The 23241-nt window shown below is 36.3% G+C and overlaps 1 protein-coding gene across 4 annotated transcripts in view; it reads left to right on the plus strand.

The window, feature by feature from the left end:
* Positions 1-23241, plus strand: part of ERBIN (erbb2 interacting protein) — a 111285-nt gene that overhangs the window by 62870 nt on the left and 25174 nt on the right. For all 4 annotated transcript variants that reach the window (XM_037530183.2, XM_037530180.2, XM_054688470.1 and 1 more), the window contains exons 15-20: positions 6805-6904; positions 13011-13132; positions 14218-14391; positions 16369-16554; positions 20823-20937; positions 22935-23115. In XM_037530183.2, coding sequence (XP_037386080.1) covers positions 6805-6904; positions 13011-13132; positions 14218-14391; positions 16369-16554; positions 20823-20937; positions 22935-23115 — 878 coding nt within the window. The remainder of the gene's footprint in view (positions 1-6804; positions 6905-13010; positions 13133-14217; positions 14392-16368; positions 16555-20822; positions 20938-22934; positions 23116-23241) is intronic.

Raw genomic sequence — 23241 nt, forward strand, 5'->3', positions numbered from 1 at the left:
GAAAAACAATTTGATAGGCATTAGAAGAATAGCAGGGTTGTGGAGTAAAACATCCTTTTTAAAAATAGGGTGGTTTAGGAAGTTTTTCTCTGAAGAAAGAAGCAGTACAGCAGATTCTCAAGTGAAATTAAGAGTGAGCCATGTATAATAATGAAAATGGCGAGAAGAACTCAGATTTATGGTGTGTTTTTAAGTTATTGCCAGAGGAATTGATTGTGGAGCTTAAGAGAAAGAACAGAAGCAAGAATTACTGTTAAGGCTTTTACCTACCTGAAGAAGTAGAATATTGGGGTTACTGTTTCCTGAGAAAAGGGAAGGTAGGAGAAGAAAAGTAAGTTTGGAGATAAAATTAATAGCTTGATTTTTGACATGTTAAATTTCAAGTAACTTTTTAAATGTTAAAATAGGAATATTCTATCAGTAGCTGAGTTCGTTACTCAGGTATCCACTGAAGACAAACTTTGGGAGTCAGCATTCTAAAAGAGGATTTAATAACATCAGGGAATTATATGAGATTAGTAGAGAGAGAGGATAGAAAAGAAAAGAAGGTTAAAGATTAAGCTCAGGGACAGAAGGACCCTAAAAGTAAAATGAAGAATAGCCAGCTTGAGAATATTTTTTTTTAATAAATTATTTTATTTTATATAATTCTTACATCATTTTTCATTTTTGCATAATGTATGCATTTTCATTTTGGTTATATTCCCCATATAATTCCCACTCTCTTTTTTTGACCCTAATCTCTCTTCTCCACCCACCCCCCCGCTCCACCCCCCACTGTAGTGTGTCTCTGGTCTATAGTTGCTTGTTGATTTTGATTTTTTCTTTCTTATATTCTTTTTCCTGGTCCCTTATTTAGATTTTCTAAATTCCTGCTATGAGTGAGACCATCTGGTATTTTTCTTTTTCTTTCTGGCTTATTTTGCTGAGCATGATCCCTTCCAGCCCCATCCATGTTGCTAATGGCATGAGTTTATCTTTTTTGATTGCTGAGTAATATTCCATGGTGTATATATACCACATCTTCTTGATCCAGTCATCTATTTTTGGGCATTTGGGTGGTTTCCATAGCTTAGCTATTGTAAATAGTGCTGCTATAAACATAAGGGTGCAGGTGCCCTTTTGAATTAATGTTTCTGTGTCCTTTGGGTAGATACCTAGGAGTGCAGTTGCTGGATCATATGGAAGCCCTATCTTTAGTAGGTTGAGGAATCTCCACACAGCTTTCTATAGTGGTTGGATCATTTTGCACTCCCACCAGCGGTGCAGGAGAGTTCTTTTTCTCCGCATCCTTACCAACATTTGTTGTTGCTAGTTTTTTTAATATGTGCCATTCCTGGAGACTTTTTATTTAGAGAATCATCTGAAAGTAGTCCTTCAAGAAGGATCAGCTATGTCAAATGTTACTGATGCACCATTCGTTTTGTAAAGATAGACATAATTACTAACCTTGAGAAGGGTATTACTAGTGGAATAAGTGGGATGACAGTTTGATTTAAATGTATTAAAGTACATGGACTGCACAGTCAGTCAGGACAATGAATATATCTTAGTATTCTAGCTAAATTTACAGTTGAACAATAGATAGATATATGTGTATTTGTCTTGGTCTTTAAATTAAATGTTAATGTTTTTACTTGGGAATATTAGCTATAGTTTACCTGTTAAATACTTGAGCATGAGCAAAATGTATTTTGGATTCAATTTGAAATGTCTGACCCTCAGTATTAGGATTCACAGCAAAAACTGTTTAGAACTTTCTACTTTAATGGATAAGATACCCCCCCATACATTGTTCCCCAAATAATAGATGGTAGATCTTAAACATGAAGAAAAAATAAGGACAGCTTATTATGTGTAAATATGAGGAAACCTTTTTTCTTTATATATTTCCTGATATGTCTCAATGCTAAATTCTTAAACAAAATAAAGTACAATTTGCTGACTTTTTAATGAAATCGTTGCTTTGTAACAATGTCTTAAAATAAGCCATATTTTCCCAAAGTGTGGCTTATACTAGTCTCATGCTATTCGTAAGTTTCCATAGTCATATTTACTTAAGAGTGTATTATATTACATTCCCTTTTGAATTAATGTTAATGATCCTAATGCATTACTATAGTAGGAGACTCCTTTTCCACCTGACTCTTACTAATATTCTGAAAAACTTAAGTTGACATTGAGCCACACTTCTAAATTATTCTGTACTATTTTCTTGTTCTGCATGTTTAGGAAGGAGATATTAAAATAATGATAATGATATTAGAGCATTAATACAAGTTACTTATTGCATCTATTAAAAGTGTGAATACATGTAGATGAGACTTTGAACTCTTTACGCTCCCTTAATTGAATATTTATATTTGTAACTTGATTTGAAATCTTAAATCTTATGGCTCGATTTAGAAAGCATTTTCTGGAGTCCTGACTTAAGACAATTTTTTACTGCAGTATGAATGAAGCATAGCTCTTGATCTCGAGCATGCTTTCAAAATAATAGCACTATTGTGGATAAATCAGTGCCAGCAAATTATGCCAGGTGACTCGTTTTAGTCTTCATATTACGGGGGTTCTCTCATTCTTCTCTCCTTGTGGTGGGGGACTTTGTTTTCCTTATTTTGACAATATATTGAAGTAGCAAATAGTAAAACATCCAGTATAGCTACAAAACTTCACTTACAGTATGAAGCAGTTATTCTGCTGGAGAAGGTATGTGAAAGTTTGATTATGAGTTTTGAAAATAAGTTGCTCTTGAATAATTCACTTACCCCATCGGGAATATACCTATTGGTAGTACAAATAATAGCATTATCATTTGAGTCTCTGAAGACTTGAAGAGAACAATTGATCATTCATTCCTATATTCATTTTGTCATTCTCATTCTAAAACCATTTATTGAACAACTTTTTTTGCCAGGTAGGCCAAGTGAGGATATTAAGAAGCTTACTTTTATATAGTATGAGAAAAGATTTGAATAGGACTAGGCTTTGTGATCAAAGAAGGGGGAGCATAACTGGGGAATGTAAAGGCGGATTACCTGGAGAAATACTATGCAATTCCAAATTCTTCTCAAGAGTATTAAAATTCAAAGAAGGGGTGGGGAGCATGTTTTGATTGAAGAGACTGAAATGATCTTGCATATTTAGTAACTATAAGTGATTCATCATTATTAGAGCATAACTGGTGAGATGGAAAGTAGGAAAATAGATAGGATCAAGTCTCATGGTGGCTCTCATATCCCATGCAAAGTAACTTGCATTGTATTTCTGGGATATGTTTTTTATTTTGCATGTCAATTATGAGTGACTTCCTGAAAGATTCTCTTCAGGATTCTGAGGCCATATTCTGGCTCAGTGGAAATTAGCTATGACTAGGGTGATGGTGTAATTTATCATACATACTGCAACAATTTTAATAGTTAAAGGGGGTATAATAATTATGTCAGAACAGCATTTATGAAACAGGAATGACTCAAGCTAATTGGGTGTTTGGTCATTATAGTTAACGATCAATTATTTATGTGTCTCAGTTTAAGAGGAAGAAGTTGTCCTTTGATATGTTAACCTAGTTAATATAGAGAACCAGTGTAACATATCAACAGGTAAATATATAGTATGATCAGATTGGTATTTTAGAAAAAATTTTTGGTCTGTATTTGGAAGATGGATTTAGCAGGGGGTGATAATCACAAAGGTGAAAATAGGGTAGGTTGATTGGAGGGCATTGCTTTACTTAAGGCAACAGAAAAGGTTGGCTTAAAGTAAATGAGAGCAGGTTCAGGAACAAGCCAATATAAGACATAACTTTAAAGGTCAGACATTAGAACATACGAGGAATGCATGTATGTGAGAAGAAAAGGGTTAGTAAATGTAAAGATAAGTCTCAGTGATTTGGTTTGTGTGATGAGGTAGATTTTTTTTTTTTTAAGATTTATTTATTTATACAAGCACTGAGTATAGTCAGAAGCGCGGGAGGGTGAGAGAATCCACCAGAGCCAGAATGGGGAGCAGAATAGATAGACTGATGAAGTACACTGCTGAGGGGAGCGGTGGGCATGGCAGGAGAGGTCTGCGCGCCATGTTGGACCCTCACTGGTGGCTGTGAACCCCCCCTGACTTTGTTTTAGGTTATGGTTTCTGACCTATTGGTTTCTCCATTCTTTTAATTTCTAATATGCAGGGATTTCTCAAAATTGCTTCTGAATTCATAATTTCCTTTCCTTTGCAGTACCATAATAGATTTATTCCATTTGTTCATTTGTAAAGTTTATCAATTTAAAAATTTTGTGGCATAAGAAAGCATAAGATCATTTCAGTCCTTTCAATCAAAACAGCTTATATTAATCACTTTCTCTAGATAGCAATTTCAGAGCTTTTAATTTTTTCTTAAAGGAATTATGTAATTTTTTTTAATGTTAGGAATGGATAAATCCTGAGGAATACTCAACATTTAAGTGGCAGATCAATTAACAGACTGGCCAGAGATAGGAGAAAAACTGTATAATGCAAGTTAAGGGTGAAGCAATTGATTTTGAAGGAAGGCAGTTCAAATAAAATCTGGAAAATAGTATATTTGACGAAATATTTAACTTGCCACATTATCTTGACTGCAGCTAATGTAATTTTACAGATAAATGTCCAAAGCCGTATTGAAGTAGTTTAAGGAATAAATAAATGAAAGAGCAGAGCTATGTGATTGTTGATATTTATTTTTAGGAGGCTGGATGAGACAGAAACAAAATGGATCATAAAGAAATTGGTAGCGAGGAACAGAGTAAGAAGACTTAATACTAGAATTCATATTTGTAAGTTGGACAGAGACTGCGGAGAAAAAGATTGAGGATGTAAAAGGTAGTTGGATAACTGGAGGGTAAGCTCATAGAAGCAGAAGTTCCAACAGGACTTCTTGAGAGAAGGTTGGTTCTGAAGTTTGTGAGAAAAAGGGCTAATAAGAATATACATGGTAATACTGTTAGAATGTAGTTGTTTTCAAACTCTTAGTTCTTGAATCCTATTTTTAAAAAATGTTTTTAGAAGATAATATCTTCTTCAGAATACCATTTAGTAAGGAATTTCAGGCAACATTGAGAGCCCTATTGAAGTTAGTCACCACAAATTTGCAGTTATACTTTTTTTCTCAGTTGTATGATATAGAGAAAGCACACAATAGGAATGATTCCGGGTTGCAGCTTGGCCAACCCAGGTGCACGAAAAGTACAGTGCAGCAGAGATTTTTGTAATTGTCAGGACAGAGTTGTTGTGACATATGGTGAAATACAAAAAGACAGAGACAATAAAGAATGATGGTGATAAGGTAGAAAGTTTAGGTGAGTGCAGTGTTGGTGAGGTTGATAAGCAAGAGTTGTGGGATCCATGGAGTTGGGGAGCTACATATTAGTGCCCTCTTGGTTCTCTAGGTTCTACTTTAGTTTCACTTCACTTTTCTATAAGAAAGAAAGAATTAACTATCATCATTCCTAACCAGTCTCTCCAGTCCAGTTCTCTTTCCTGAACTGCACACTCATATAACTTGTCGGCTTTAACATTGCTAACTAGATGTCTCAGAGTCAACCAGCCTAAAATTGAATATTCCATCTTCTAATTCGAGTTGCTCTACTTCAATTATTCAGCTAATAACATGGCACTGTCACCTGCATTTTACATTTGTCATCAAAGAGTCAGGACTAGATGATCACTAGTTGGAGACCTGTGGATGATATTAAGAAAAGAGAGTGGTAGAGACAGAGTTTGTGTGCCTCAAAAGAACAGGTGTTTATACTTAGGAAAGAAGAATAATGATTGTATAGCACTTTTGTATAACTGCAAGCCCTTCTCTTGGCCTAGGGTTTATGAGGTGTGGTAGAATAAACCTCTTGTATATGAGCAGACTTCATATACACTGTCTTTAAAGAAGAAAGTAGGACTATTTCCATTATTCAAGGAGATCAAGGAAAGTTCTTAGTGAAAATGTTTGATATACTGGGGTGGTTTGTTTATAAGGGAACAGAAAAGTGGGGATACATGGAAGAAATGTCTGAATGGGAGTAAGCTTATAGGACGGAATTAGCCAACTAACTGCTCCAGTTGATTGAATCCAAAGAATTAACTGATAGGGTGGCAGGAGAGGGGAGGATTGAGTAGATCCCAGCCTGTTGAGTTGGCCAAATTTGGATTGGCAGGATGTATCATGAATGTTTCATGAATGGACTGACAGTGAAATTAATTGAATTAAGTAAAATGAACACACTTAACCAATTAGGAAACACATCTTTAAAAAGAAAGTGGGGTTACTGGTCCTGCTAGTAAGTAATTTGTGGTGTCACTATTGGAGACGGGAGACACAGTGTAGAGGAGAAGCAGGTTACATGTTTTTAGTACTTTTCTCTCAGCTAGATTAAACTTTCTAAAATTTTCTACAAAAGCATCTCCAAAAAGGGAATACTAGAGAGAAGCCACATAACATAAAACAGAAGGGCTTATTTTATACTTTTATTAAGTCATTTAATAAGTAATTACTGGGTTGTGATTATATTTAGCTTAGGAGATCTTTAAACAGTATTGATAAGTGGTAAGCGTAATACACTGTACGTTTGCTTTATTTTACTAAAAAACTAATTTAGATCTTTTATATTTGCATAAGGTTTCAAATCAGTGTTTAACATTTTATGATGTATATTTAATTTTTTTGTACCTGCACATTGATACTCTAGAAAAAAAAAATGGTGAGTACTTATTTAGAGAAATTGTTGGATTTGTATGTGCTTTAGGATTATTGAAATGTAAACATATATTTTCTTTTCCTAGTCCAAACCCCTGATACCTCTTCAAAAAGAGACTGATTCAGAGACCCAGAAAACGGTGCTTACTAACTACATGTTCCCTCAGCAGCCAAGGACTGAGGATGGTAGGAACTTAAGAATCTCTTTTCTTTTTTTGAAAAAAAAAAAAAAAAAAAAAACACTAACAAATCACAATAAAGGTGTGAAAGTGAGTTAAAAGACTTTTAATGGGAATTTGGAGAGTTGCTCAGTGAATTTCTCTCAAGATGGGAAAATAAGGCACTATCTCAGGGTTATAGATTATTGAATTTAAAAGTACATGCATGCTCTATATATACACTAAAATGATTACTTGAAGCTGAACATTGACTTTAATCTCTTATAGCGCTCTCTTTTTTTTTTTTAAAGATTTATTTATTTATTTATTTATACAAGCACTGGGTATAGTCAGAAGCGCAGGAGGGTGAGAGAATTCACCAGAGCCACAGCGGGAACAGAACAAGCAGACTGACGAAATACACTGCTGAAGGGAACAGCAGGCATGGCAGGAGAGGTCTTCGTGCTACGTGGGACCCTCGCCGGCTGGCCGGGGGTTAAACCGATGCTGTAGAGGCTGCGGGCAGCCTGGCGCTCAACCTCAACCGCTGCGCCACTGGGGAGACCCTCTTTTTTTTTTTTTTCCAAGATTTTTTTATTACGCATACAAGAACTGGGGTATAGGGCCTCCCCTGGTGGCCAGGCAGTTGAGCGCCACGCTGTGAAGCTCTCCTCAGCCTCTGCAGCACCAGTTAGATCCTGGCTGGCCAGCGAGGGTCCCACATGGCCTAGCAGACCTCTCCTGTGGTGCCTGCTGCTCCCCTCGGCAGTGTATTTCATCAGTCTGCCTCTTCTGTTCCCCGCTCTGTCTCTGGTGAATCCTCTCACCCTCCCGCACATCTGGCCAGTGCACTGCTTCTTGTATAAATAAATAAATAAGTCTTTAAAGAAAAAAGAACTGGCATATGGGCCAGAGGTATTGGGAGTGAAAGGATTCACCAGAGACAGAGTGGGAAACGGAACAGGTGGATTGAATGAAATACACTGCTAAGGGGAGCAACGGGCGGGTTAGGAGAGGTCTGCTGCACCATGTGGGTTGCTCCCTGGCCAGCTGGGATCGAACTTGTGCTGCAGAGGCCGTGGATTGCTTCATAGTGCTGTGCTTAACCCCTTGCGCCACCAGGGAGGCCCCTCTTATAGATCTCTATTCTGAATCATATTTGGATAAATATTAAGAATGTATGTTAAGTGTTACATAAGTCTTTTAGACTAGGAAGTATTTTGTTCACTTCTGTTGTTTTAGACTCAATATTTGGATCTACACAAACATAATCTTGAATTCTGACAATAAATCTTACAAGTTGTTACATTTTTCCAGAAAAGGGGAATATAACCTTATATTGACCACAAATTTTACTAAGACAATTTACAGCATTAAAGTTTTTTAGACTAAGAAGCAAGTTGTTTCTGTTATAGATTGTACTGAAAAAGAAAGTGTATTTTATGTCACACTTAATAATTTTTATATGTGAATATTTCTGAAACCAGTGAAGAACTTTATGACCCAAATTTTTTTTTATTAGTTCAACTTTTACTACATTAAAACACTGATGGAAAAAAATCAAAGGTAATTATTAGTCTTAGTTTATAAAATTAGAACATTTAATAAATTCTTTTTTTTTTTTAGATTTATTTATTTATTCATACAAGCACTGGGTACAGTCAGAAGCACAGGAGGGTGAGAGAATTCACCAGAGCCAGAGCGGGGAACAGAACAGGCAGACTGATGAAATACAGTGCGGAGGGGAGCAGCGGGCCCTGCAGGAGAGGTCTGTCGCGCCACGTGGGACCCTTGCTGGTGGCTGGGGATCGAACCAGCGCTGCAGAGGCTGCGGGCAGCTTCGCAACCCAGTGCTCAACCACTGCACCACTGGTGGAGGCCCTTAATAAATTCTTGCATTTACATTTCCTTGTCCTGAAATCAGAAATTTACAGAGCTTTTTCTTTTTTTTTTAAACAGTTTTTTCTAAAACGAGAAACACTGGCTATAAATTACTGAGCTCTGTATTTGATAAAATCAAATTGGTTATTATGGTTACATTGTAGCAGGTTTAGCACAGCTTTGAAATAATAGATTAAGAACTAAAATAAAAAAAAAAGAACTAAAATCATTTAACTTTATGTTTCATAACTAGTGATAAATAGGAAATCCATTACTTGTATAGGCTAATTATAGCTTGCTTTTTGCAAGAAGAAATAAGACTTTCTTTGATATATTCTTATATATATTCATGGCTTTATTTGATGAGATTTATTTGGATAAAGCAGAACTTTTAACTTTTAAATGAAATTATAAGTTAAGGCTTTTGAGATGTCACATGCAAATAGCTTCATTTATTGGGGGAACTGTAAAAGTGGTTTACTTAATTTTAGATAATCAGTGTTCGTGTATTATGTGCTTTAAAAATTAAGTTCAGGGCCTCCCTGGTGGCGCAAGGGGTTAACCACAGCACTATGAAGCTATCTGTAGCCACTGCAGCATGAGTTCGATCCATAGCCATGTGGGAGCTACCCACATGGCGCAGCAGACCTCTCCTGCCTCGCCCGCTGCTCCCCTCAACAGTGTGTTTCAGTCATTCTGCCTATTCTGGTCCCCACTCTGTCTCCGGTGAATCTTCTCACTCCCCCACACCTCTGGCCTGTACCCCAGTTCTTGTATGCATAAATAAATAAATCTTTAAAAAAAAAAGTAAGTTCAGAATAAATATCCCAGCTCAGTCCTGACATATGTTAGTGCAATATAAGGAATTACAGGTACATGTTTAGATGTTTGCATTAGTCATTGGCACTTAGTCTCAGCTGTCCACCTTCCTTCATCTGTGAAGGTAACTCTGGATAAAAAAAAATACCAAGAGTGAAACTCTCAAGTAATACCATAAGTGGCTACATAATATGTTCAAATAGTTGTTTTTTTAATGTGGGAAGATAGAATGCTAATACTTAAAATATTTGGGTTTTTTTTGTTGTTGTTTTTGTTTTGTTTTTTAAGATTTATTTATTTATTTATTTATACAAGCACTGGGTACAGTCAGAAGTGCGGGAGGGTGAGAAAATTCACCAGAGTCAGAGCGGATAGCACAACAGGCAGACTGACAAGTACACTGCTGAGGGGAGCAGTGGGTGGCAGGAGAGGTCTGTGTGCCATGTGGGACCCTCACCCAGTGGCCGGGGATCGAACCAGCGCTGCAGAGGCTGAGGGCAGCTTTGCAACCCAGCGCTCAACTGCTGCGCCACCAGGGAGGCCCTACTTAAAATATTTGTAAGGAAAGATGGAATGAATTTTTCATGTAGAGACTTCAATGTTCTGTATCATTGGTTAGCAAATTATTTCAGTGAAGACCTATTTAATAAATATTTTGAGCTTTATAGACCATGAGGTTCTGTTTCAGCTACTCAGTGCTGCCAATTTACTGTGGAAGCAGTCATAAGTATAGGTGAGCCCTTATCAAATTTTATTTATGAACAGATAAGTTTAGATTTTGTGTGTCATAAAGTACTTTTTTGGGGGGTTTTTTGCATCCATTTAAAAATTTTAAAACCATTCTTAGGCCTCATTCTGTACCAAGCCAAGAAGTGAGCCAGATTTGATAGTTTTCTGTCCTCTCTCTTAAAGGATTAAAAAAAGCAAACTTTGAATTAAATTAAATTAAATTAAATTAAATTAAAAAAAGCAAACAGTTAGTGAAACTGCTCAAGTTTGTGTGTGTGTGTGTGTGTGTGTGTGTGTGTGTGTGAACTGGATAATTAAATACACAGTTGTGGGATTGTTGAAGGCTCTTCCAGGGAGCAATGAGATAAATATCTTCTGTTACACACTTTCTGTTCAAGTAAAAGTGGTTCCAATAAAAGACAGGAGTGTGATATCCCCTGGATAAGGGCCAGAGTGCTGCTTGCAGTGTTGTCATGGCCTTTAGTGTGACTGTGTTGTGGCATTGCAACATGAAATAGCTGGTACTTTCCTTCTATCAGCACCACTTTGGGACTTTCTTACTAGAAAGCACCACTGTTACCTCTGCTTCTGCAACAAGTGCTGCAGTGAGAAGATGGTGCTGGGATACATGTGCTTCCTGGACCCTGCGCCAGGGTGTACCCAGGTGTCCCAAAAGGCCTAGTTCTACAACAACTAAGAGTGTTCATGGGTTGAATCACCTTCCTCATAATTTATCGAAACTAGAAACAGTGGTTTATAGTCTTTCTGACAACCGGACTTACTTCTGGACGGGGACTGCTACCACAAGATAAAGAACACATATAGATGCAGTGTGTAGTACATGTTCCCAAGGGCAGATGATGTGACCAAGCTGAAGCTAGCAACTGGGCGAAGACGAAAATGCTGGTAGGAGGCAGTCCACATTATGGCTGATGGCCAAGCGAAAGACTCCAAGCTCCATACATATCATGGAACCAACAATTACTCCGGGAGACAGGTAGCTCTAAACACTGAACAGTGGGCCTCCTTCCACTAGTTCTACACCTGCTGGGAAATATAGTTCAAGTATTTGGAGAGATAGACGTGTTTACTTACCTAATGCAATATGTATACAGTTATTAATGCTCTCAGTAGCCTCACACTTTAGGATTTCTGCATTATCTTAATCCTTAACTAGATACAGGAGAGACTGAACTACACCTGTGTAAAACTATTCTTAACATATAATCTACATCATGTTTTTATGAATACCCAGGCTTACAAGAAGGTTCTGGCATCTGGATGTTCATTTCATTCATTTGACCACAGAAATGATTTGGACGGTATTAACTCAGGCATGGTTTTTCCTGCTGACTCTATTACTGATTTGGGGCTATGAATAAACCTTTGATAATCACTACAGGAAAGAACCAGCTTTGTTTTATGTACTTTTTGCTTAGTATCTAATCCTTTATTGAAACTATTTTGCTTGACCCCTCCCCTGGTCTAAGTGATTCTAATCATCGGTATACTCATGCCTTGATCTCTTGTCTGTTTTTGTTCGCATCATTCAATTTTATCTGGCCTCCTCTTTTCTGTCATTTCGATTTATTCCCTTACTGTTTCTTCCTATGAGAGATCATGGTTTCTGATCTGAAGAGTAGAAGTAACAAAACCGGGCCTCCTCGGTGGCACAGTGGGTTGAGCGCCATGCTGTGAAGCTGTTCGCAGCCTCTGCAGTGTGGTTTCGATCCTGGCCGGCTGGCAAGAGTCCCACATGGCACAGCAGACATCTCCTGTCGTGCCCGCTGCTCCCCTCAGCAGTATGTTTCTGTTGTCTGCCTGTTCTGCTCCCTGTTCTGCCTCTGGTGAATCCTCTCACCCTCCCGTGCCTCTGGCCTGTACCCTAGCTCTTGTATAAAAAAAAAATAAATCTTTTAAAACAAACAAAAATAACAAAACCACTTCTATTTTTAATCTTGGAGATGTTTTTGCTATAGAATAAAAGAGCCTTCAATGGAAAAGTCCAAAATGCACTTATAAAATTCTGAGTCCTCTTTAGAGTTCGTGTACTCCTTAAAATGTTTCACCATGGGTATTTTAAGGACACCACAGTAACATAATTGCAATAATAATACCAAGTCTTAAACTCTATTGATATGTAGTTTTTTGTTTAAAAGGTAGCTAAAAAAAAAATCCATACAACTATTACATATCACCCAATGAGAGTTTGTATTTACTCCATAAAGCCATATTATATATAATGTTTAATGCAAAGATGTAATTACATGCCGTTAGGATGATCCTTTTTGCCCGTATATTTCACTCTACCCATTTTAAACTCCTGCTCCCTCCCAGGACATAATGAACATTATTGGAATTTAGGAAGATTAATAATATAACTCAAATGAAAGTACTTATTACTATGTAGTTTTGCAAGGAATTACACAAAGTCACTTATGTATATTGCTGTTATTTGGCGGATTCTCCTCAGCAGCCCAGCAACCCTTTTAGTAACAAAACAAGACAAACCAACTTAGGGGAGAAAAGATGTGGTTGATATTGTAAAGAAATGTTAGAATCAGAGCCTAGTTGTTTGTGTAGAATTTATAGCTGCTGTCACTTGCCATACTTGTCTTAAACGTAACTGCTAAAGAAAATATGAGCAAGTAATAGTTTTTCATAATTATAGTAAAAATTAATTTTTTGTTTTTGTTTTTTTCTAGTTATGTTCATTTCAGATAATGAAAGTTTTAATCCTTCATTGTGGGAGGAACAAAGGAAACAGCGGGCTCAAGTGGCATTTGAATGTGATGAAGATAAAGATGAAAGGGAGGCACCTCCCAGGGTAAGACTGTCCTTTCTTCCTTCAGATTTTAAAAAGGTCTAATACTTCTTCGGTACTTTATGCCTATTCTTTGTTGTTTGGGGGATACAAAGATGTATTAGTTTTAATTTTTTTCCTCAAGATTTATTTTCTTTACCCAACACTTATCACATATGAAACAACTTGAGAGCAATATAAATATTTTGGATAAAAGCCAGATTTCATAATAAATATAACAGAAAAAAAGACTTTCCTCCCTTTCTTCTAATGATTTATTTATATACTCTAAGGATAAAGAACTCTTTCATGAACATTTTGGTTTTTATGGTATTGAAAATGTATATAGTGATAGAAGTAGCGAACACATATTTCCAAGTTACTTATGGATGTAATTATTTCCTTTTTATATAAGTTAGCTGAATTCTATAAAACAAAAAGTGACCTTGGAAGAGTTTAGTTCATGACAGATCAGATAACGCATATAAAAAATTTTGTATGTGTCTGAATCTAATACTTAACTAGAAAACACACATTTGTCTCAAAGCCAAGTGACAGCTTTTGCAACAGCTAGTGGAATTTATTTAATTTTGCTAAAGCAGCTTTTATTTTTATTTTTTAAGAATTTATTTATTTATGCATACAAGAGCTGGGATACAGGCCAGAGGTGTGGGGGGGTGAGAGGATTCACCAGAGACAGAGTGGGAAGCAGAACAGGCAAACTGACCAAAGTACACTGCTAAGGGGATCAGTGGGTGAGCTGGGAGAGGTCTGCTGTGCCATGTGTGTTGCTCCGTGGCCGGCCGGGGAATCAGACTTGTGCTTCGGAGGCCGCGGACCGCTTCATAGGTCACGTCTTAACTCCTTGAGCCACCAGGGAGACCCTAAAGCGACTTTTAAAACTGTGAAGTCTGTGACTAGGAAGTCCTTACCTGTTGAATAAAACCATACTTTTAGGAGTCTAAAATGCTTTCTGAAACCTATCATATTTCTTAACAGTTACTCCTCTAAGCCAAATATTAATGTAATTAAAATGGATTGTTGATTAGATTTTGTTTCAGATTGCTGTTAGAAATATTTATCCATTTTTTTTTACTTTATTTTTCTAGGAGGGAAATTTAAAGAGATATCCAACACCATACCCAGATGAGCTTAAGAATATGGTGAAAACTGTTCAAACCATTGTACATAGATTAAAAGATGAAGAGATTAATGATGATTCTGGCAAAGATTTGAAACTACATGAAGATCAGCAAGTTGTGAATAATGATGTGGATGTGAAGGTTAGAAAACTAAGTTCAGAAAAATTGAACAAAATCCTTTTTATTTCTTTTAAAATTTTTAATTGATAACAGTGACTTTTTGTGTACTCCTAAAATATGCTCCTTTATTTAGAGTCTTGTTCTCAACCACATGACCTAAAAGTTATAACAGTCAGTGAATTCCCTAATTGTTATTATCATCACTTCAGTGTGATTACAGACAGTCCAGGTGGGCAAGAGATTGTCAGCATAACCTTAAAAAATTATTTGCTTGAACAAAAATAATATAATGAATGTCAGAAATGCATCATGGAAATATTCTTTTCTCCCCTAGTAATATTGATCCACTCTACCCAGTTCTGTTTTTAAATGTACTTGCTGTGACAGACAGCAAATTGGAATTTACTTGGAATGTTTCAGATACTTACACATATCCCTAAATTGTGGGTTTGTATCACAGAAATAAGTTTTACTATGTTGCTGGAGTTACTATATATTCCACAATGAACAGAAAACAATCTGACCATCCTGAGTTTGTGCATGCTGAGCTAAGTGACTTACATCCACACCAGCCTTATAACTTCTAAAATGTAGCTTCAACTAAATTGTAATGTTTAATGTGTTTCATGGACCTTTGGGGATAGTCTTTTCCCAAAATGAACATTTTAACTGTTAGTGCTATAGGTTTGGTTTTTTTGTTGTTTGTTTTTTGGGGGTCACAATGGTTTACAATACTCTGTATGATACTGGTGTAGGATCATGCCTCTTCAGAACTATGTTACCACACGAAGGCATTCTAGTCCTCTGTCATAATCCGTTGTGCCCCCTCTACACTTTGTTCTCCATTCTGCCCCTCCTCCTCTGGTAATTTCAATTCTCCAGTCTGATTTCTAGGGTTCATTATTGGTTTGGTTCTGTCTGATCCTTTGTTTTGTTTCTCTTTATTCCATACATGAGTGAAACCATCTGGTATTTGCATTTCTCCTCTGACTTATGTTGCTTAGCCTTCTACCCCATCCATGTTATCACAAAAGGGAAGAACTTTTTTTATTGCTGAGTATTGTGTTGTGCATATATACCACATGTTTCTAATCCATTCATCTGTCCTTCCTTGGGTGGTAAGTAGGTTGTTTCCATAACTTGGCTCTTGCACATAGTGCTACAATGAACATAGGAGTACATATATCCCTTCAAATTAGTGTTTTTGTATTCTTCAGGTAGATTTGTATGGTACCTCTATTTTTAATATTTCAAAACTTCCAGATTGTTTTCCATAGGGGCTCGACTAGTCTACATTCCCACCAAGTGTACAAGAGTTCTTTTCCTCCACTTTGACAACATATGTTGTTTCTGGTGTTTTTGATATGACCCATTCTCACAGGTGAGAGATGGTATCTCACTGTGGTTTTATTTGCATTTCCCTGATGATAAGTGATGATGAACAATTTTTCATGTGCCTGTTGGCCATCTGCATGTTTTCTGTGGAGTATTTGTTCAGCTTTTCTCCCCATTTTTCAGTTGGGTTACTTGTTCTCTATAGATCTTGGATATTACCGCCTTGTTATGATGTGCAGGTATTTTCTCCTATTTATTAGGATATCTCTTTGTCTTGCTGATGGTTTCTTTTGCTCTGCAGAAACTTTTTAGTTTGATATAGCCCCATTTGTATTTTTTTGTTTATTTGTTATTTTTTTGTTTATTTGTTATTTGTATATTTTCTTGTTTCTTTTGCTGTTAGAGACTTATCCACAAATACATCACTGAAGCCAACGTGGTGTTTTGCCTATGTTTTCTTCTATGTATTTTATGGTTGTGGGTCTTAATCCATTTTCAGTTAATCTTAGGTGCTACAGATTTCCATGTTTGTTTCCTTGATTGATACAAAATGGGAAGATATATTAAATTACTTTAAATTTTTTCACTTTTTTAATACAAGAATAAATTTAAAGCTTAAGGAATATGAATTCTCTCTCTCTTTCTTTTTTTCCATTTACTTAGACTTCAGAAAATACTACTCCAGTAAGAAGCGAAACTGATGAAAGAGAAAAGTATATGATAGGAAACTCCATACAGAAGACCAGTGAACCTGAAACTGAGATTAGTCCTGGGAATCTACCAGTGTCTTCAAATATGAAAGCCTCTGAAAACTTGAAACATATTGTTAATCATGATGATGTGTTTGAGGTATGAATTTATGGTTATTCTGGAATAATCATAACAACTTATAAGAATTAAATATTTCTTTCTTGCTACCGAAAGGTAGCATTTGGTCTTAGGCAAGTGGGTGTGTTGTCACTTTGCTTCCAAAACCCATTTCATGAGCCAGCGGAACTGTCAAACCTGCGCAAATGGTGGCAATGAGGCCTTCCTTGTTTTCTTGTTCCTTCAGCATCTCTTTCACAGCAGCAGACTCAGATAAATTCTGTGCGCCAAGATTACCTATTTATAGCAGTGTTACTCATTATAGTCAAAATGACAAAGTAACCCAAGGTAGGAAAAACTTGATCTTGAGAGCAGAAACTATGTTAATGGTTTCACTATTGAGAAATTGCATATTCACTATAATACCACTTTAAATTGAAAATTTTTATAATGATTGTACAAATATTTGTCGTGTAAATGAGTTTGTGATGATTCTATTTTGATTCTGCAAAATTCACAATAGCAATTGCTTTTATTCTGTAACTTAAAATCAATAGTTTCCATAGATGTACTTTATTTGATTTATTTAAGCATTTATCATTGATTGTGAAATATTTTTTTTTAATAGATTAGTTTTTTTTTTTTTTTTTAAGATTTATTTATTTGTACATGCATTGGGTACAGTCAGAAGCGCGGGAGGGTGAGAGAATTCACCAGAGCCAGAGCAGGGAGCAGAGCAGGCAGAAGGACCGAAGTACACTGCTGAGGGGAGCAGCGGGCAGCAGGAGAGGTCTGTGTACCATGTGGGATACTCCTGTGGTGACCGGGGAGCAGCCAGGGATCGAACCGGTGCTACAGAAGCTGCGGGCAGCTTCGCAACCCAGCACTCAACTGCTGCGCCACTGGGGAGGCCCTGTGAAATATTTTTTATCCTGAATGTCCAAGACTTTTTTAGATAGGTGTCTTCTATGGGGTCAATAAAATTTGTAACTGGGCCTCCCTGGTGGTGCAGGGGTTTAAGTCTCAGCATTGCCAAGCTATCTCCAGCCACTATAGCGTGAGTTTGATCCCTGGCCAGGGAGCTAACCCACATGGCCCAGTAGACCTTTCCTTTCTTGCCTATTCTGCTCCCCACTGTCACTGGTGAATCCTCTCAATCCCCGCACCTCTGGCCTACATCCCAGTTCTTGTATGCATAAAAATAAATCTTTAGAAAAAAGTTACAAATTTTATGTATTTTTTATAGAAATAGCTTTGAGATATAACACTATACAAACCACCTGTTTATATAAAGTGCACTTTAGTGACTTTTAGTATAGGTAGAATTGTGTAGCCTTTACCAGTCACTTTCCAAATATTTTCATTACCACGTAACCTCCCAGCCCGCTGAACCCTAGACAATTAGAAATCTGCTTTGTCTTGCCTCTATTTTAGATTCAGTTAGTCTTGGAATTTCATATAAATGTAATACCATACAGTATGTACTCTTTTGTGACTGGTCTGACTTTGCATAATGTCAAGATGTTTTAGCATCTATCAGTACTTCATTTTTATGCCTGAGTGATACTCCATTGTGATTATCTGTAACTGATATTTGGGCTATTTTTTCATTTTGACTGTAATGAAGAACACTACTGTAAATACTTGTTTAAAAGTTTTTGTGTGGCTATATATTTTCTTTTTCCTTCAGTATGTACCTAGTAGTAAAATTGCTGGGTTTTATGACAGCTCTGTGTTTACGTTTCAGGAGTTGCCAGCTATTTTACAGAGTGATTGTACTATTTTATATTCCTCTCATACACTGTGGGAGGTCATGTAAAATGGTAAAGTTGTAACTTTTAAAAATGAACTGGGAAATGTATCTGATTTAGTTGGATTTATTGTCCACTATGGTAATCTACTAGCTACAAATAACTAAATTGAATTAAATAAATATAAAGGGCCTCCCCTGGTGGCGCAGGTGGTTGAGCTCTGAGCTGTGAAGCTGTCTGCAGCCTCTGTAGCGCTGGTTTGATCCCGGCCAGCCGGCGAGGTCCCACATGGCTGCAGACCTCTCCTGTCACTTCTGCTGCTCCCCTCAGCAGTGTATTTCATCAGTTTGCCTGTTCTGTTCTCTGCTCTGTCTCTGGTGAATCCTTTCACCCTCCCGCGCATCTGGCCTGTACCCCAGTTCTTGTATAAAATAAATAAATCTTTAAAATAAATAAATATAAAAATTTAGCTTCTTACACTGCAGGCCACATTTCAAACACATCTGACTAATGGCTATCATGTTGAACTACACATGTAGAGTATTTACATCATTACAGAAGGTTCAGTTAAAGAGTACTGGTATAAAAATAGTGATCTTGTGAGTTTATAATAGCATCTTTATTCATAAAAATTCAAATGTACTCACAGCACATCATCCATCTTAATGTGAGCTAGTATTTACTACAGAAAAAGCTCATGACTTTTGAATGTACTTTAAATGAATTACAAGTCTTGTTAATTACAAAATTTCTGTAACATTCTATCTCTTTACCAGGTATCATCACCATTACCTGAGGACGGATGTAATCTGTTTTTCTTTAGGACTGTGGTGATAGCTACATTCCTTTCTGCCAGTGTCTTTCTCTTTCCATGCATTCTTAATACCAGTTAACATTTGAAAAGATAGTCTAATTTACCATTTCCTGATTAGCAATTTCCAATAAGGACCAACCCATACTTGAGTCCATACCCAGCATGACCTTGCATATGCAATCCAGTCTTCTTTTTCTCTCTCCTGCCACTTAATTTTGAGCTATAGTTGCATGGAGCTGATTTGGCCATGCCTTTTATTTCCATGCTTTCCCCTTCTCGAAATGTCATCTACCTGTGACCCTTCAAGCCTAATTTGTAACCAAATTTACATTATTTTCTTGTTGTATTAGTTGGTAATCTTCATAGTATAGTTTTTTTTTGTTTGTTTGTTTGTTTTAAAGATTTATTTATTTATACAAGCACTGGGTACAGTCAGAAGCGCGGGAGGGTGAGATAATTCACCAGAGCCAGAGCAGGGAGCAGAGCAGGCAGAAGGACTGAAGTACACTGCTGAGGGGAGCAGCGGGCGGCAGGAGAGGTCTGTACGCCATGTGGGACCCTCCTCTGGTGGCCGGGGAGCAGCCAGGGATTGAACTGGCACTGCAGAGGCCGCGGGCAGCTTCCCAACCCAGCGCTCAACCGCTGCACCACAAAGGAGGCCCTATTCATAGTATAGTTTTGAGCAGGGATTGACAAGCTATGGCCTATGGCCCAAATCAAACCCAATGCCTTTTTTTTGGCTTTCAAGCTAAGAATAGCTTTTATACTATTAAATGGTTGAATAAAAATCAAAAGATTATTATTTGATGACAAGTGAAAAATTAGATGAAATTCAGTTTTATTAGCACACAGCCATGGTTATTTGTTTACACCTTGTGTGTGGCTACTTTTGTGCACAACAACTTTTGTGCCTATGGCCTGCAAAGCCTAAAATACTTACCGTCTGGTCTTTTACTGAAATAGTTGGCTGACCCCAGACCACATCTTTATTGTGGCACTTTGAGTACCTAAACATCTTAGTACTCTTGACAGAACATCATTTAAAAACCTTTTATTTATTTCTATTATATTGTTTATTTTTATTATATTAACTAGGGATAATTTAATTGCAAAAGATCTGATTTTGTATTTGGTATTTATAGTGTTAAATTTTTTCTGGTAGTATTTGTTGACCATCAAGTCTTTTATTGTTTTCTTCTTGCTCTATGATATCATTAGTGATGAGTAATCTGGGACACTTGTCAAGTATTACAAATTCATGGAGTATAAAAAATTCTGTCTTGAGATTGGGAATAAATTGCTGTTAATTCGTATTAATGGAAGAACACCTCAAATCTCTGTTCCTTAAACTCTGATCCTTAAGGAAATAAATTTGAGTATTAGGAAGCGACTGGAGCACCTTTATCAGCTGAGTTTTCTGATGGCAGTGATTGTATTTTATTTATTTTTGTTGTATTTCTATGGCATTTGGAATAGTACCAGGCACATGGTATCATTAATACATTTGAATTAAGGCCCATCACAGAAAATTATACAGGCACTTTGATATATTGCTAGTACTTGCCATAGTTTTATTTTCTTATCTTGATAAACTTAAATCATGTTTTAGTCACTATTACCACAAAATGCTTTCATATATGTTCTAAATGTTCTTTTCTTCTGAAGTTGTGGCTTAATGTTTATTAATTTAAGGAAGCCAAAATGCATTACTATAAATATTTTCCATCTTTTTTCCTTTAAATTAGGAATCTGAAGAACTTTCTTCTGATGAAGAAATGAAAATGGCGGAAATGCGACCTCCACTAATTGGAACTTCTATTAACCAGCCAAAAGTGGTAGCACTTAGTAATAACAAAAAAGGTTAGCTGTTACAGGAAAGCACTAAGAATAAAAATGAGCTGATTAAAAATTAAATTTTTTTTGGAATAAATTTCATTAAGTACCATTGTGTCATTTGAAAAATTTTCTAGAAACAATTTTAAAACATGCCTTTCTAAAAGTTCAGTTACTTATTGTTCTTGTTTTTAAAGAAAAATCTTGGTAGTTCTTTTCCTTCATGCAGGTGTACTTAGGAAGACATGCACTTTATAGGCAGACAGGCCAAGGTTATTTGCATTTCCACCACTTACTTGCTATGTGATCCTTGAGCTATATAACTTTATTCATATGTATATGTTAAATTTCACATAGTGAGGCTACTGGAGGATTTTGAGAGTATCAGATGAACTGAATTTTTCATGGTACTCAGTTCTAACAGAGATCTGATATAGTAGATGTTTGTGACTCTACTGTCTTTCCCAGAACATTATGTAAAATATCAGTGCTTAGAAATAAAACTTGAAGAAATAAAACCTCCTTTTGTCCTCCCCACCAGTACCTGATTATCTCTACATTATCTCCACCAAATGTTTATCCAGCCTTTGCCTTTATGACATTAATGAAATCATAGTATCCTTACCACAGTATTAGTACAACCCTTGGAAAGCCCGGGTTACATAATAATAAATGATAGTGATAATTTGTTGAGTGCTTACTGTGTGAAATATTTTACATGTATTGTTACCCAATACACAGGTGTTGTCACAATTATCCCACAATAAGAAGGTGGAAGAGGAATATATATATAGGAAAGAACTGAAATGCAATCAAATTTAACAGTGTTTTAAAAATTAAAAATTCAAGACCTGAATATTTTGAAGTTTAAAAGTTCCATGTGCTACTATTTTCACCTGTAAACACCACCCCACACCATGTGAACTGTGCTTCTAAGATCTTTAAAGCAGGAAAATATAAATTCATAAAATCTCTTATGTCAGAGTTTGTACACGCCATTTCTATCATTTGGCTAGATTTGAATTAGTTAAAAAGTTTTTAGGGCTGTAAAGATAATAAGTTATAGTCTATAATCACTCCTTTAAAAAATATTTACACGGCCTCCCTGGTGGTTCAGCAGGTTAAGCGCCACGCTGTGAAGCTGTTTGCAGCCTCTACAGTGTGGGTTCGATTCCTGGCCGGCCAGGGAGATTCCCACATGGCACAGCAGACCTCTCCTGTCGTGTCCGCTGCTCCCCTCAGCAGTGCATTTGGTCTGTCTGCCTGTTCTGCTGCCTGCTCTGTCTCTGGTGAATCCTCTCACCTTCCGGCGCATCTGGCCTGTACCCCAGCTATTGTACTAAAAAAAAAATTTTTTTTTTTAATATTATTTTCACCACTTGCCTATAAAAGATTATGTGTGTGTAGGTATATGTATATATAAAATATATAATGAATATTGTCTATGTCGATATAATTACTGTATCACATATTGGTAGTTCACTATTCATATGTAATTCTTAGAAATGATTGAGAAAACATGAAGAAAGAGCTGATCTTATAAAAGTTCCTTTGTTTAGTGTTTGTTGTTTGGTTGACTGCATTACTCAAAATAGGGTAAAACAATTCCTTTGGATGTAATTTCTTCACCAGATAATTTTACAGGGCTGTAAACCTTACTATATGTTTTTACATTAAGGGTTTTTTAAATTGTAAATAAGTGGAAAAACCTATTCATTAAAACTAATTGATGTACTTAGTAAACACTGCAGTACTACCCTGTCAGTAATTAAAATGAAATCAAATTCTGGGTAACCCTAAAATTGGTTACAACTTAAAAAAAAACAAAACTAATAGTATCTGTATTTTAAAATCTTTCAGTCTTTATATTGGAAGAAAATTTTCAGGGAGTACTTTGATTATCTACTGATCCATATAATTTTTTACCTTATTACTGAACCAGTACAATATAAATGTCATCATTGGAAAATATTTCATACAAATCCTTGGTGAATTTATCAGTAACTAAAATCTTTTTGTTTCAGATACAAAGGATACAGATTCTTTATCAGATGAAGTCACACACAATAGCAATCAGAATAACAGCAACTGTTCTTCTCCATCTCGGATGTCTGATTCAGTTTCTCTTAATACTGACAGTAGTCAAGATACCTCACTCTGCTCTCCAGTGAAACAAACTCATAGCAGTATTAATTCCAAAATCAGGTTTGTGAACAAATTAACAAATATATTTATTTATACAATAAACAGACAATATGACAAATACATATCACTAAAACTAATGAGAGATTTCATTTACAAATTATAGAAGTGGTTCAGTTAGTAAAAGAT

This window comes from Talpa occidentalis, unplaced genomic scaffold (assembly GCF_014898055.3).
Source record: "Talpa occidentalis isolate TD23 unplaced genomic scaffold, MPIMG_talOcc4v2.1 talOcc4.6, whole genome shotgun sequence".
In the NCBI taxonomy this organism is placed as follows: Eukaryota; Metazoa; Chordata; class Mammalia; order Eulipotyphla; family Talpidae; genus Talpa; species Talpa occidentalis.